At 47.5% G+C, this 13587-nt stretch overlaps 6 protein-coding genes across 6 annotated transcripts, besides 4 other annotated features; 3 read left to right on the top strand and 3 right to left on the bottom strand.

Moving 5' to 3' along the window:
* Window positions 1–173: 173 nt before the first annotated feature.
* Window positions 174–2309, bottom strand: TSTA_046670 (uncharacterized protein). Its single transcript, XM_002485121.1, has 5 exons — window positions 1878–2309; window positions 1487–1761; window positions 1284–1432; window positions 988–1231; window positions 174–939 (listed from the first exon to the last, which is right to left on the bottom strand). Exons 1-5 carry the CDS (start codon window positions 2014–2016, stop codon window positions 406–408), a joined length of 1341 nt encoding a protein of 446 aa, XP_002485166.1. The 5' UTR covers window positions 2017–2309; the 3' UTR covers window positions 174–405.
* A 475-nt stretch (window positions 2310–2784) lies between these two features.
* TSTA_046660 (pitrilysin family metalloprotease (Cym1), putative) lies at window positions 2785–6206 on the top strand (the record flags this gene model as incomplete). The annotated part of the gene is made up of 2 exons (XM_002485120.1): window positions 2785–3149; window positions 3202–6206. 2 exons carry the CDS (start codon window positions 2785–2787, stop codon window positions 6020–6022), a joined length of 3186 nt encoding a protein of 1061 aa, XP_002485165.1. The 3' UTR covers window positions 6023–6206.
* A 462-nt stretch (window positions 6207–6668) lies between these two features.
* TSTA_046650 (oxidoreductase, short chain dehydrogenase/reductase family superfamily) lies at window positions 6669–7610 on the bottom strand (the record flags this gene model as incomplete). Its single annotated transcript, XM_002485119.1, has 3 exons — window positions 6960–7610; window positions 6792–6891; window positions 6669–6735 (listed from the first exon to the last, which is right to left on the bottom strand). Exons 1-3 carry the CDS (start codon window positions 7600–7602, stop codon window positions 6669–6671), a joined length of 810 nt encoding a protein of 269 aa, XP_002485164.1. The 5' UTR covers window positions 7603–7610.
* A 130-nt stretch (window positions 7611–7740) lies between these two features.
* Window positions 7741–9413, bottom strand: TSTA_046640 (uncharacterized protein). The gene is made up of 2 exons (XM_002485118.1): window positions 8133–9413; window positions 7741–8081 (listed from the first exon to the last, which is right to left on the bottom strand). The coding sequence occupies exons 1-2, from the start codon at window positions 9201–9203 to the stop codon at window positions 7869–7871; spliced, it is 1284 nt and encodes a 427-aa protein (XP_002485163.1). The 5' UTR covers window positions 9204–9413; the 3' UTR covers window positions 7741–7868.
* Window positions 9414–9529: 116 nt separating this feature from the next.
* Window positions 9530–9559: a microsatellite.
* A 27-nt stretch (window positions 9560–9586) lies between these two features.
* TSTA_046630 (uncharacterized protein) lies at window positions 9587–10711 on the top strand (the record flags this gene model as incomplete). The annotated part of the gene is made up of 2 exons (XM_002485117.1): window positions 9587–10074; window positions 10120–10711. 2 exons carry the CDS (start codon window positions 9587–9589, stop codon window positions 10709–10711), a joined length of 1080 nt encoding a protein of 359 aa, XP_002485162.1.
* A 107-nt stretch (window positions 10712–10818) lies between these two features.
* Window positions 10819–10855: a microsatellite.
* Window positions 10856–11211: 356 nt separating this feature from the next.
* Window positions 11212–11237: a sequence feature (AT_rich).
* Window positions 11238–12043: 806 nt separating this feature from the next.
* TSTA_046620 (ornithine decarboxylase) lies at window positions 12044–13520 on the top strand (the record flags this gene model as incomplete). Its single annotated transcript, XM_002485116.1, has 2 exons — window positions 12044–12356; window positions 12406–13520. 2 exons carry the CDS (start codon window positions 12044–12046, stop codon window positions 13518–13520), a joined length of 1428 nt encoding a protein of 475 aa, XP_002485161.1.
* Window positions 13521–13535: 15 nt separating this feature from the next.
* Window positions 13536–13587: part of a sequence feature (A-rich) that runs on past the window's edge.

The following is a 13587-nucleotide window of genomic DNA, read 5'->3' as shown; positions in this document are numbered from 1 at the left end:
AACAAGGCGTGGGGTAAGCAGGTTGTAAAAGTACTATCTATACCAAGCAACTTTAAGCAACAGGAGATAGTTGCGACTAACGGCCCACGCTACACTTAGTGCTATTCGCATAATCCGGTTTGGAACGACACTATAAGGTTGTGAACAATCAAATTCAAAAACAGATAATACAGTACAGGTGAGGACGTGCGTCTAGGGAGTCCTGGTTGCGAGCTCTAGCCCTATCTAGTACTTACAGCACGGCGCATTCAACGCCCAGTTATTGATCCAAAAATCAGGTGCGCAATGAATCTAAACACCTATCGGGCATGTCGAAACAAATGCACCCAACCGGCAAAGAAGTAATGGCTAGAGAGAGTTGCCACCAGTCGATACTATGGACTGGGCTCCCGCCTAATCCTCTATCTAATAGCTTATTCTATTTCCGTTGGTGCGTGCTTCTGCCAATGCTGGGGGAGGCGGTGGTCCAAAAACAGGTTTCTCCATAGTGGCTTGCTCTGGAAAACGCTGGCGTAGAGCTTCGTATTCCTCTTCATCGCTCATCACACCATCTTCATCCTCGTCCTCATCCTCATAGTCATCGTCCTCGTCATCGTAGTCACTTTGTGTGCCTTCTTCGTCACCTTCGAGATGGCCGGAAAGGGCATGATCACCGACGTGATTCGCATCGCCGCTCGTGAACCCGTGCCCTCGACCTTGCTCTTGCATACGGCGACACAGCGCCTCGAGATGGTGACATTTTTTCTGGTACTTCTCTAGCTCCTGCTGGTTTCTATTGCGTTCCTCTGCCATTTCTAGAATATTGCGATTTGTCTGGTCATGTTTGCGGGTCAGAGTGAGGTTTTCCTTTTCCAGTCGCTTTGTCTTTTTCGACATCTCCTCCATTTCCTTTCGGAAAGTCAGAAACAGCTCATTGCTGTTATTTAGCGTATCCTCAACCTAGATAACATAAGCAGTAGGTCTTACATGTCAATCAATAACACATACCTGTTTGAACTTTTCGACATATATATTGAGCTGACTACGGAGTTCAACCTCTGTGTGGGAGAAAGTCGAAACTTGCGCAGTGAGAGCACGGCACCTGGACGCTTCACTTTCGGCAGCCCGTTTCTGCTCTTCATATTTCGCAACAAGGCTTTGAATTTCCGCATCCTTGCTGCGTAGAAGGGCTTTGAAATGGAATTCCCGCAACTCGAACTTTTCTCCAATTGTCTTGATCTTGGCACGAATCCTATGCTCAATCAGCACTGACACTTAAAAAGTGAAAGAAATGTAGTGCTTACGCATCATCCATATCAATATCCATCTTCTCATACTTCCGAGTCTCTTTGGGGGCCATCACATCTTGAATGTCGACAAGGAGAGAGTTCAGACGTTCATTGACAATCATGCGAGCTCGCTTTTCCGTTTCCTCGAGCTTCTTATTTTCGTCCTACAGGCCACAATCAGCTCAGCACATTCCATTAACAAGGCGGTGCTCTAGTACCTTCACTTTCTTGTTCTCCTTTGTAAGTTCTCGGCAAAGCTTCTCCAACTTGTCCTTCATAGTAGCTGTCTTGTTCAGTTCCGACTTGCCCTTATCCTGTTCTTTCTGCAGCTGATCCGCTCGTTTCTTGCTCTTGGTATAGTCACGGTCCAGCTTTTTCATCTCGGCTAGCAACTCGGTGTACTTCTTATGGACTGTCTCAAGGCGAGTCATTGGCGATTCGATATTGCTGAGCAGTTGGTTCAGGTCTCTTGTAGCTTTTTTCACCTCGCGTTCTACACCATGTTAGAAAGTCCGAATGACTTGCAGCATGAAAAACTTTTCCGTCACGTATAAAACGACAGCACGGATTGAAAACAAGGATATATGAAGTAAACCATAGGGTACACACCTATTTCGGCTTCTTGATCTTTCTCCCCGGCCGCATCTTGCTCCAGTTGCGAAATCTTGGCTGCGAGCAACTTGGAGGTCTCATTGGGATCAGCCATTTTCTTTCCCTTGGCCTTCTTGGACATGGTGGTGGATGCCATTGCTAATTTTGACTTTCAAAAGACCGGAAGAGTTGCGCAATACTCGAAAGAAAATTGTCTGGCCTGTTCGCGTGACCGATCACTGCAAAAACGATGTACTCGATAGATCTGTTTTCAAGATCGCAACTGCCATGCCTTGACCGCAACGGTATGAATGCAATCAAGGCAAGTCTTATGATGAAACCTCAAAATACGTTCTGAATATCGAAGCGTCGGTTTGCGCCGGCAAAAGACTCGCTGAGGTCGCTTGTTTCGGATCGTTCGTACCTGGCCTGTCCGCGAGGTAATCCATATGAATGGAAAAAGCGAACAGGAACTCGGCAAGCTGCTGTAACCGCTGCTAGTAGCCGTTAACCGCAGCTGATGGTCGTAGTTGTGCGTCAGAGTAGGGAACAGCGTAGGTACATCGAAGACTCTGCCGGGATTTCCTGCTCTTGGGGTGTTCAGTGTGGTTTGAGGACGAGTAATTGCAAGAGGGGAGACCGAGAGACCGCCTTGGCCAATCCGAGCTTAGCGCAAAATTTCTCGCAGTTTCCCTTGGCGGCTCCGATCCATTACTAACCATGTGTCTTCTCTAGTATTTTCATTTGCTTATTCTGTTGTATATAATCCTCTAACAGATCATACGAAAAGTGGATATCCATATGAGTGTGAACTGTGGCCGTCTCCGTGAATAGCGAGTTCGTGGACAAAGCATTAGATGAAGCTGCCGCAATAGCCTCTGATCGATTCACCTTTTAGCAGCTCCACGGAGCTATTGCAATCGCGATGCTTCGCCTAGCCACCGGCATACGTCGAAATGGTCTTGTGGCCTCCGGGGGGATATTGTCGCAGAGACCGGGGTCCCTAGGGCCCGTGGGATTGCGGCGGTTGGCTTCGACTGTGACAGATCTCAGCAGCTATCCCTCAGTGGGCGAACGGCTTCACGGCTTTACAGTTAAAGAAAGGAAGCATGTGCCAGAGCTGCATCTTTCGGCTGTTCTCCTCAAGCACGACAAGACAGATGCAGATTACCTTCATATTGCCAGAGACGACAAGAACAATGTCTTTGGTATTGGGTTCAAGACCAATCCTCCAGATGCCACGGGAGTTCCTCATATCCTTGAACACACCACATTATGCGGAAGTGAAAAGTGAGTCTTCATCATTTTCGAGATCAGCCAGAACCACGCTAATTTTCAAAAGATATCCAGTCCGCGATCCCTTTTTTAAAATGCTCCCTCGATCACTGTCCAATTTCATGAATGCGTTTACCTCTTCCGACCACACCACATACCCCTTTGCAACGACAAACAAGCAGGACTTTCAGAATCTGTTATCCGTCTATCTCGATGCCACGCTGCATCCGTTGTTGAAGAAGGACGATTTTAAGCAAGAGGGGTGGAGACTTGGACCGGAGAATCCACGAGCTGCAGAGCAATCGGATGCAAAGAACAAAGAATTGGATGAAATTGTCTTCAAGGGTGTTGTCTACAACGAAATGAAGGGACAGATGTCTGATGCCAACTATCTCTATTACATCCGGTTCAAAGAGAGCATTTTCCCGGCAATTCATAATTCTGGTGGCGACCCTCAGTATATCACGGATCTGACGCATGAACAATTGGTCCAATTCTCGAAGAAGAATTATCACCCAAGCAACGCCAAGATAGTGACCTATGGCGATATGCCTTTAGCTGATCACTTGAAACAGATTGGAGATGTCTTGAATGGGTTCGAGAGGAAAGAGGCGGACAAAGACATAAAGCTACCGCTTGATCTCAGCAGTGGGCCTACAGAGGTCACTCTCCCCGGTCCGATCGATTCATTTACCAGTGAAGATCGACAGTACAAAACGTCAAGTTCATGGCTTATGGGTGATGCAACAGACATTGTGGAAACCTTTTCGACTGGTATATTGTCTTCACTGTTGCTCGACGGTTATGGATCTCCCATGTATAGAGCTCTGATTGAAAGCGAGCTTGGCTCATCTTTCACCCCGAACACCGGGCTCGATACATCAGCCAAAAAGCCAATCTTCTCTATTGGCGTAAATGGCGTCCGCGAAGAAGATGTAGGCAAAGTCCACGAGGTGATTCGTGGTGTCTACGAAGAAGTCATTGCTACCGGATTCAACGATGAAAAGGTTCAAGGGTTCCTTCATCAACTAGAACTTGCATTAAGACACAAGACCGCCAACTTTGGTATTGGAGTCATGGAAAAAACATTGTCGTCCTGGTTCAATGGTAGCGATCCTCTTAAAGAGCTTGCTTGGAACGATGTCATCAATGAGTTCAAGAGAAGATATGCCGAGGGCGGATATCTGGAGTCTCTTGTGCAAAAGTACCTGCTCAACGACAACTACATGAAATTTACAATGGTTGGGTCACCAACTTATAATTCAGATCTCGACGAGCAAGAAAGGGTTCGCAAGGATACCAAGCTCTCCGATCTGATATCGAAACACGGCTCTGTAGAGAAGGTCATTACAGAGTTGGAGAAATCCGAACTTGATCTTCTCAAAGTGCAAGAAGACGCACAGCTTGCGGATGTAAGCTGCTTGCCAACACTCCGCGTCTCAGATATCTCAAGACAGAAAGAACGCAAACCTATTCGGGAGTCCAAGGTTGGTAACGTTGAAGTCGTGTGGCGTGAAGCTCCTACCAATGGTTTGACCTATTTCCAAGCATTGAGCCCATTTGAAGGTCTGCCAAATGAGCTCCGTTTGTTGATGCCTCTGTTTCACGACTGCATTATGCGTCTTGGCACACCTGGGAGAAGCATGGAGCAATGGGAAGATTTGATCAAACTCAAGACCGGAGGAGTTTCTACTTCGTCTTATTTGGTTTCATCGCCGACTGAGCTAGGAAAATACAAAGAGGGTCTACAGATTAGCGGTTTTGCCATTGATAAAAATATTCCTACTATGCTGGATATCATCCGGACCCTTATCACAGAGACAGACTTTACGAGCCACGAGGCTCCACGGATGATACTAGAATTACTTCGTTCTACAACCAATGGTGCCTTGGACGCAGTTGCGGGTACCGGTCATCGTTTCGCAGTTAATGCCGCTGCAGCTACATTGAACAAAAGTTTCTGGATTCAGGAACAACAATCTGGTTTGGCTCAGTTACAGGCGACAGCCAATCTTTTGAATGATGCCACTACATCACCGGAGAAACTCAATGCAATTATTGAGAAACTTCGTTTGATCCAGAGTTTTGCCATTTCCCAGTCGTCTAATCTTCGTGTGCGCATGGTTTGCGAAGCAGATAGTGCTGCAGACAATGAGGCGTCGCTACAAAAATGGCTAGCAGCTCTTCCCAAATCAGGGACGATGCCTGCTGTGTCTAAGCATGAGTCAGACATACCCATTACCCCTACGAGCAACGTCCTCTACGATATGCCATATAAGGTGTACTATTCAGGTCTTGCCATGGAGACCGTCCCCTTCATTGATCCCAGCAGTGCATCGTTGAGCGTTCTATCCCAACTCCTAACCCACAAATACCTCCACCCCGAAATCCGTGAAAAGGGCGGTGCCTACGGAGCCGGAGCCAGCAACGGTCCCATCAAGGGCATCTTCACATTATCGAGCTACCGGGATCCAAATCCCCTCAATACCCTGAACGTATTCAAAAAGACCGGCATCTTCGCCCGCGACCGTTCGTGGACCGAGCAAGAACTCGAAGAGGCGAAATTGAGTATTTTCCAAGGTCTCGATGCGCCCACCAGTGTGGACGAGGAAGGATCGCGATATTTCACGAGTGGTGTTACGCATGAAATGGATCAACGATGGAGAGAGCAGGTACTAGACGTCACGGCCAAGGATGTCAATGAAGTCGCTGCTCGGTTTCTGGTTGGTGGCAGCGAGAATGCGCTACTTCGTCAGGCGCTTTGCGTATTAGGTGAGAAGAAGGGGGACCTTACCGCTAGTGGCGAGTGGACTGTGAAGAAGCTCTCACTGCAGTCTCAGGAAGCCGAGGTGGATGGGTTTGAGGGTGTTGATGCTGCTTTAGCATAGAACACTTATAAAATAGCATCTTCACTCTGGAGTTTTGTCGATTCTTTCATGTTTTGATATATAACATCATCTTTTGATATACCCTTACTCTGTACGATATGATAATGGGTTGACTTGCATATCACTGTTTTGCAATGTACAAATATTTGCTCTGGCTTTTACCCAGATCTTTCTCAACCATGCATACTCTCAACCCGTGAGAATGAGAATATACGCGCTGCTTTGAACAGAGCAGACTCATCTCCAGCCCTACCTACCAATTTCCACTACGAATAATGGGAAGCAGGATACAATGGCTGTCGAGATTCCAGAGTCACCTTGACATGTTCTATGTTCAAGGTAATCCAGGCGCAACATCAGACCAAGGAAACCCACGAATCTCAAGCCAACCCAATCCTGCAGGATTCTTTGCATCTTGCTGAAGGAGATCTACTTATTTATCGTAAACCGTTATCCTTCAGGGACAATGTGTTTGTGAAAATAGTAACCTTCTTTCTAAAGATGTAGAAGACTCATCCTATAGGATGGGAATGAGATTCCGATTTCCACTCCGTTTATCAGACCTGCCCTATCTCGTGAGATTGTGGGGGGCGGACTAAGAACGTGAGGACATTTATTCTTATTACTATCATGACGGTGTAAACTACTACCACGGTAACTCCAACGGCGTCGATAGATTTTTACCAAGGACAGGCTCAGCAGTTCCGATATCCCTGATATCATCAGTCTCGAGTCAGAAAATAGATAGATAGATAGTTAAGAGACTCACCGTGGCCCCCTAGGAGCCCAATACGTTCCCGTCTTCTCAATATCGAAATCCTTCTCTACAAATTCTGCCAATGACTTTGCAGCTTCATCCGGCGTAACAGCTATCCATAATCAGCACCCAAAAGCCCTGCCCCAATCTCAATCTAAAGGGGGGACGGGAAAGACATACCACCCCCATCCTCCCAAAACCGATCAAATCCAACACCCCTCGTCATCTCTGTCCTCATAAACCCCGGATGCATCATCCCTATCGCAATACCTATCTCCTTAAGGTCCAAGGATAACAATTTCCCCACCATATTTAGCGCTGCTTTACTAGCGTGATGCCCATAATTCCCGCCTCCTTCAGATTCGTGCCGTAAAGTTATACTGCCTGCTTCGGAGGAGATGAATATCACTTTTCCCCCTTTTCCATTTCGACCTTCTGCGATCAGACCGGATTTGACGAGTGCCTGAATAGCGAATACAGGCCCAATTGCGGATGTAGTATACATCCTAACCTCCTTCTCCCAGTCGGGATTATCGAATGATTCCGAGCCAAAGTAGCCTGCATTCACGATTATGATGTCTAGTTTCTTGTTGTTGTGGGGAATGATTTGGGCGGTTAGGTTGTGGCCTACATCGGGCTTTGAGATGTCCACGTTCAGGAGCCAGTGGATTTTAGTTTTGTTGTTGTGATCCGGAAAGTTTGAGGGGGGCTTGTTGGAACGGGTTGTTGCGTAGATGGTTGATGTGCTTGGGAGGGAGGCGTAGTAGGTTGTGAGTGAGGCGCCGAGGCCGCGGGTTGCGCCGATTATGAGGATAGTTGACATTTTTTTCTCCCTTTACCTTTTGTATAATTCTTTTGATGGAGTGTTGAGGCTGAGGTGGAAGTGAAGCTATCTAGGGAGTGGGATGATGACATGACGTACAGTAAGCATGAGACTATATCCGGCCAATCACGAAAACTACCCTCATACTGGCATAAAATTATCGTAAATCATGAATATTATACATATAGAAGTCGTCAGCAAGACATGTCTACCTGCTATTAGAAATAGAATGTAAACAATGTAGTCATCTCTGAATGCGCTTGGGATCAACCTAAATCGCCTTGGTTCTCGCTAGCTGTGTTTTGGGTATCCAGGTCTTTTATCGACAGCGACGTGGTAGACCTTTGTGATGTCGGTGTTACTGGGTAGGAAGGAAAAGGTTCCGTTGGTTTATCATCCTCTTGTATAGAAGCCGGATTGCTGGGTTTAGTCGTTGGAGAATCTGAACTCCAAAAGTTTGTAGGAGCCGCTTGAGATGACTATCGTGTATTAGTAGAAATCTTCCGTTAATCATTCTTCAACTGGCTTACCGTATCCCTAGCTAATCCCTGGTTAACAGCCAACTGCTGGGCTGCACTCCGTTTGCGCACAATTTCCAACTCCTCTTCGGCTTCCGCTTCCTGTTCCTCCTTTGACAGTTCCGCCATGGACGCAATCTCAGAGTTACGAGTGGCATCAATCTCCAACCGAGACTCTTTCCGATCTCTCGTCTTCCCGCTCCGCGACGACTGTCCGGACGTTGTCCGTCTAGATCGCCCTCCGCTTCCGGACAGATGCTCATCTGAAGTCAGACCTGTATTTCGCCGCGCAAGCACAACGGCAAATTCGTCGTCTAGAGGTACTGCATCTTCATCCTCGTCGTCGAATATAAGATCGCCTCTTGAACTTAGTGAATTACTCGTTTCCTGTGACGATTGTGTTGTACTGCGATCTCGTCTCTGTCTCTTGCCTTTCCTCATCGTTGCCGTAAGATCATCTTCATCCTCCTCTTCTATTAACGGCTGCGCCTCCGAACTTCCAGGCTGAATATAATCATCATGCGGCAACCGACCCGGTCTTTCCTGTAAATCCGCCGCCGAGGGACGATATTTCACTCCGCGAGGACCAATTTTCCAGGGTAATCGTTCCAAAAACCCAATAAACGACGACTTTGGTATCACCGTCGGATCATCTCTCTGATCCGGTAAAATAGAACTTTGCCGCCTCGTTCGCGCAGCCCCATAACTCATCTTGCGCTGTCGTCGGGGCTGCTCACCACCCCGTGCAACACCGACACTGCCACTACCAGCCAATAACCGATCTAATTCATCATTTCCCCAACCCAATATCCCCTCATTAGCAACCTCATTGTCCCAATCATCGTAAAAATCGAAATTGAGTTCGGCGCGATTCCGTCGACGACGCCGTAGTTGGTGTTCGCGGTTTGGTAGACATGGAGCGGTGCATTGTGCGAGACAGCTGCCGATAGAAGCCAAGCAAGGTGCTAGGTATTGTTGGCCGAAGCGGTAGAAGCCTTCTTGAGCGCTTTCGTTTGCGGATTCGATGTTGTGGGAGATTTGGTTGAGTGTTTGTCGGATCCGAGGGTCGTTTGTGCGCATCATTTTGTTGTTGGTAGAAGGTATACAGGATGTATGAAGTCAACGAGGGTTGAGATAGTTGAGGTCGGAGATAGTACCGGTGACGGCTGTATGCCCTGTGGGCGCAGTCTAGGTGGTTTCTGTGCTGGTCATGAGAGTAATAAGTCTGCCATACATGGGTGACAGTGTCTGTAAAATGATAATTCCTGGCATGAGTGTGATATTGGTTTGGTTGGTGAGTTCCATTGGACATGCCACACAATGATGGACTTACTAACCCTCGATGCACGTGAGATGAAAGACATCCACCAATCATGTTTATCAATCTTTTACACCAGACGATTCTCCAAAAAAAAAAATAAAATAAAATAAAATAAAATCATAGTATATGCTCAGCAAAATTGAATATGGTGTACTACATACGATTCTTGAAAACACCTCGGACGCAAATAGTCAAACCTGGGCTCGTTTCAGTCTCGACATTAATCTCCATCACAACTGACCTCGGAGACGCATTCCTTGCTGAAGACGTCGTATTGCAAGCACAATTAATCGACGGTACTGACATCAACACAAAATCAAACGTCTTGCAAGAAAGTATATTCAATTGGGAGGCCGGCAAACGAGAATTATCAATATCCATCGGCCCAGTTCGAGTCGGCTCAAAGATCTCAAAGGTTGTACTGGCGATTGGACCAAAGACTTCGTCTGCGACTTTATATACAGATCTGAGCAATTCGAGAAACGTGCCGTTGGTGATTTCAGGATGGAGTGCGCCTTTCAGTATTGCTCAGAACGCTCCGGCCGAAAAATTGATTGAAAGAAGATTCATACTGCAAGATACCCGACTAAGAATATGGGAAGAGACAGGGAACAATATTGCGCGGCATATATGGTTAGTTCTTAGACATACTTACCCGATGGTCACTGACGATGCTAGGGATGCCGCTCTGGCAGCTATTATATGCCTACAGGATACTATCAACAGCTCTGGCGAGTGCAGTATGCCGCGCCTTCAATCCCGGCTTCGGACCAAGGGGAAGCTACAGGTCATTGAACTAGGGTCAGGCTGTGGCGTGGTTGGGATCGCTCTTGCACAGATACTGTCTAACTGCTCAGTTACGCTCACCGACCTCGCAGAAGTAGACGATATCATGACCCGTAATCTTCAGCTATCCGCACCTGGCTCATCGACTCGATTCAAAGTCCTTGATTGGGAGGAAGAGCTAGACGCGGATATCCTACAGGAGCCAATCGACCTCGTGCTGGTATCGGATTGCACTTATAATGCTGACAGCCTGCCAGCGTTAGTCAAGACCCTGGATCGACTGGTGCAATCGTCTCCCGAGGCGGTTGTTCTGGTGTCGTTGAAGAGACGGCATGAGAGCGAGGCTGTGTTTTTTGATTTGATGCGACAATCCGCGCTTGTTGTGATGGAAGAAGCGGTTCATACACTCCCGGCGCCGTACTTGGATGAGGATCGAATTGAGATGTATATTTTTGCGCGAAATAAGTCATCTCAGAGCAACTGAAGAGGGGCGTCCTAGCGGGACTGCCGTATTTCTCAGGCAGAAATAAGGCAGCAATCATATATCAGATATCTTATCTGCCTTGATTCAATATTTATATCAAAAGTAATATAAATATAAATAAAAAAATAAAAATAAAAATAAAAAAGCGAGTTGCACGATCCAGGGACGGGTATTCTGCATATGTAGTGTGACTATTCGGCTGCATGTAATGGTCCTCTCGTCCAGTTTGATTGAATATTTTACTGTTGTCCAGCGCTCAAGCCTCGAGCATGCTTCAATCGCACAAGGAAATACTCAGACTGAGTCGAGGTGAGAGGTGATAAGCACCTGGGATGTGGTAGCTGCCTGCATCAGCTTGGACATTCCTCGCAAAATGGTGTTTAGATACTCATTGACCAGTGATAGGATAGATTATTTCGCTCATGAGTCAGAATGAGCTGAAAATATACGGAGAGAGAATAATCACTCATATGAAACAGACATACAGAGTTACTACAGAGTATATAAAAATTAATAATAATAATATGCGCCATGGGAAGAAAAATGGCCGGAGCCATTGTGGTCCCCTGCTGGCCAGACGCCAGACCAGAAAATTGTGAGTCCCCGCAGTCCGCCTCCCACTTTGGGCTCTTCCGCCAACTTCTTCTCTTCTACCCATCACCTCCCTTTCTGACATCTACTGATTCTTTCTTCATCCATTGCCTCAAGCAGTCTATAGCTTGCGGCCGTATCCTGTAAGTACAATCTGTCCTCCTTGTCACCCAGTCAAAGCAAGCACAGACCACTCGTCAATGGATTTCCAATGCCCGTGCCCTAAGAGCACACATAACATCAAGCATGTCAAAATTCTCTCCAACACCAGCATCTCCCGGCCAAGCCCAACAGAACCCATTGTTTTTCCCTTTCTTTTACCGGCTGTATCTAACATTTAAGTATTTCCAGACTTCCAACTCTTTTTGTATTAACCGCCTTTGGCATACCAAAGGCGCCCATCAACACGGCTTCCGCCGCAAACTCGCGATTCTTTCAAATTGTCGCCTTGTACCGACTTCGTCAGACTCTTAACAACATTCCACCTCCTGCTGACTGCTAATTCCCCCCCATCTACCTCCGGCGCGCCATTTCCCCTCCAATCTCCGTCCGCTGGTCTTCCCATTTTCTTTGAGCTGCCGCATAGGGTTACTCTGACGGTTCTTCCTCTTCTGGGGGAAGAGTCGAGGAGGCTTAGCCCACTTTATAACAGCTGCGAATCTTTTCGCCCTCCTTAACATCAACACACACACACAATTTACTTGACTTTCATATTCGCCCGTCAAAAACCTTACTATTCGCATGGTTATGGCACCTTCGGTTCTTACTCCTGATGATGCATACGTTTTTAACAACTATCATCCTCATACGAAAGATCCAACTGTCTTGACCCATTTGGATATTGGCCATGGAGTGAACGATGCTCTTGTCTTGCGGGGTCACTCCTCTCCCAAGGAGATGATACTCAGCGAGCTGAAGAAACGCGTGTCTCGTATCGACATTGCAGGCTGCGAGCCTGGCGAGGAAGATGCTTTCTATGTCGCGGACATGGGCGAGGTCTATCGTCAGCATATGCGGTGGAAGTTGAACCTAGGACGCGTCAAACCGTTTTACGGTATGTCTCTATTTCCTGCTAAAAGATTACTGAGTGCTAATTTCCATAGCCGTCAAGTGCAACCCCGACCCAGAAGTTCTGCGCCTGATGGCCCAGCTAGGCAACGGCTTTGACTGTGCTTCCAAGACCGAGATCGACCTGGCGCTCAAGACGGGTATTGACCCAAGCCGTATCATCTACGCTCAGCCGTGCAAGACCAGGTCGTACCTTCGCTACGCCCGCCAGAAAGGTGTCAAACAAATGACCTTTGACAATGCAGACGAGCTGTACAAGATCAAGAACGACTTTCCGGACGCCGAGCTCTATCTGCGTATCTTGACCGATGATTCCACCAGTCTATGCCGACTCAGCATGAAATTTGGCGCCTCTTTGGATACTGCTCGCCCGTTGTTGGATTTGGCCAAGAAGTTGGAACTTAATGTCGTGGGTGTCAGCTTTCACGTCGGTTCTGGTGCTGAAGATCCCGGCGCTTTCCTCAAGGCCGCTCAGGATGCACGTTGGGTGTTTGATCAAGCTGCCGAGGTTGGATACGAACTGCACACGCTTGACGTTGGCGGTGGCTTCTGCGACGAGACCTTTGAGAAGTTTGCAGCTATTCTGAGCAAGGCAGTCGATGATCTATTCCCGCCAAACATTCGTATCATTGCCGAGCCCGGTCGTTACTACGTTGCAGCAGCTTTTACACTTGCAGCCAACGTCATTGCTCGTCGTGATGTGCTTGATCCCCAGGCTTCATCGGGCAGCTACATGATTTATCTGAACGATGGTGTTTACGGCAACTTCTCCAACATCATCTTCGATCATCAACACCCCGTCGCTCAGATTCTGACGTGTGCCAACGGCAGCATCCCTCCTACTCCTGGACTGACTGCTTCGGGCTCATCCACCCCCGGTTCAGCTACACCGTGTTCCGCAGATGGTTCCCCATGCGCATCTCCCGCAGGAATCGAATACAGCATCTGGGGACCAACCTGTGACGGGATTGACGTGATTAGCCAGCGTATCGTTCTACCGGGCTTGGTCGATGTAGGCGATTGGTTGTATTTTGAGGACATGGGCGCATACACTCGTTGCAGCGCCACCCGTTTCAACGGGTTCCCTGACAACCATGATGTTATTTACGTCTCTAGTGAGAGCGGAGCATCCGCTTTGTTGGAGTATTGAGTTTTTTTCCCCTCATTTTTTCCCTCTTTTTTTTCTCTTTTTTTTTATTTTTAGTTTTTATTCATTT

Source organism: Talaromyces stipitatus, genomic scaffold (genome assembly GCF_000003125.1).
Source record: "Talaromyces stipitatus ATCC 10500 scf_1105507295515 genomic scaffold, whole genome shotgun sequence".
In the NCBI taxonomy this organism is placed as follows: Eukaryota; Fungi; Ascomycota; class Eurotiomycetes; order Eurotiales; family Trichocomaceae; genus Talaromyces; species Talaromyces stipitatus.
The sequence above is the reverse complement of the archived record's forward strand: the minus strand, read 5'-3'. Positions and strand labels throughout refer to the sequence as shown.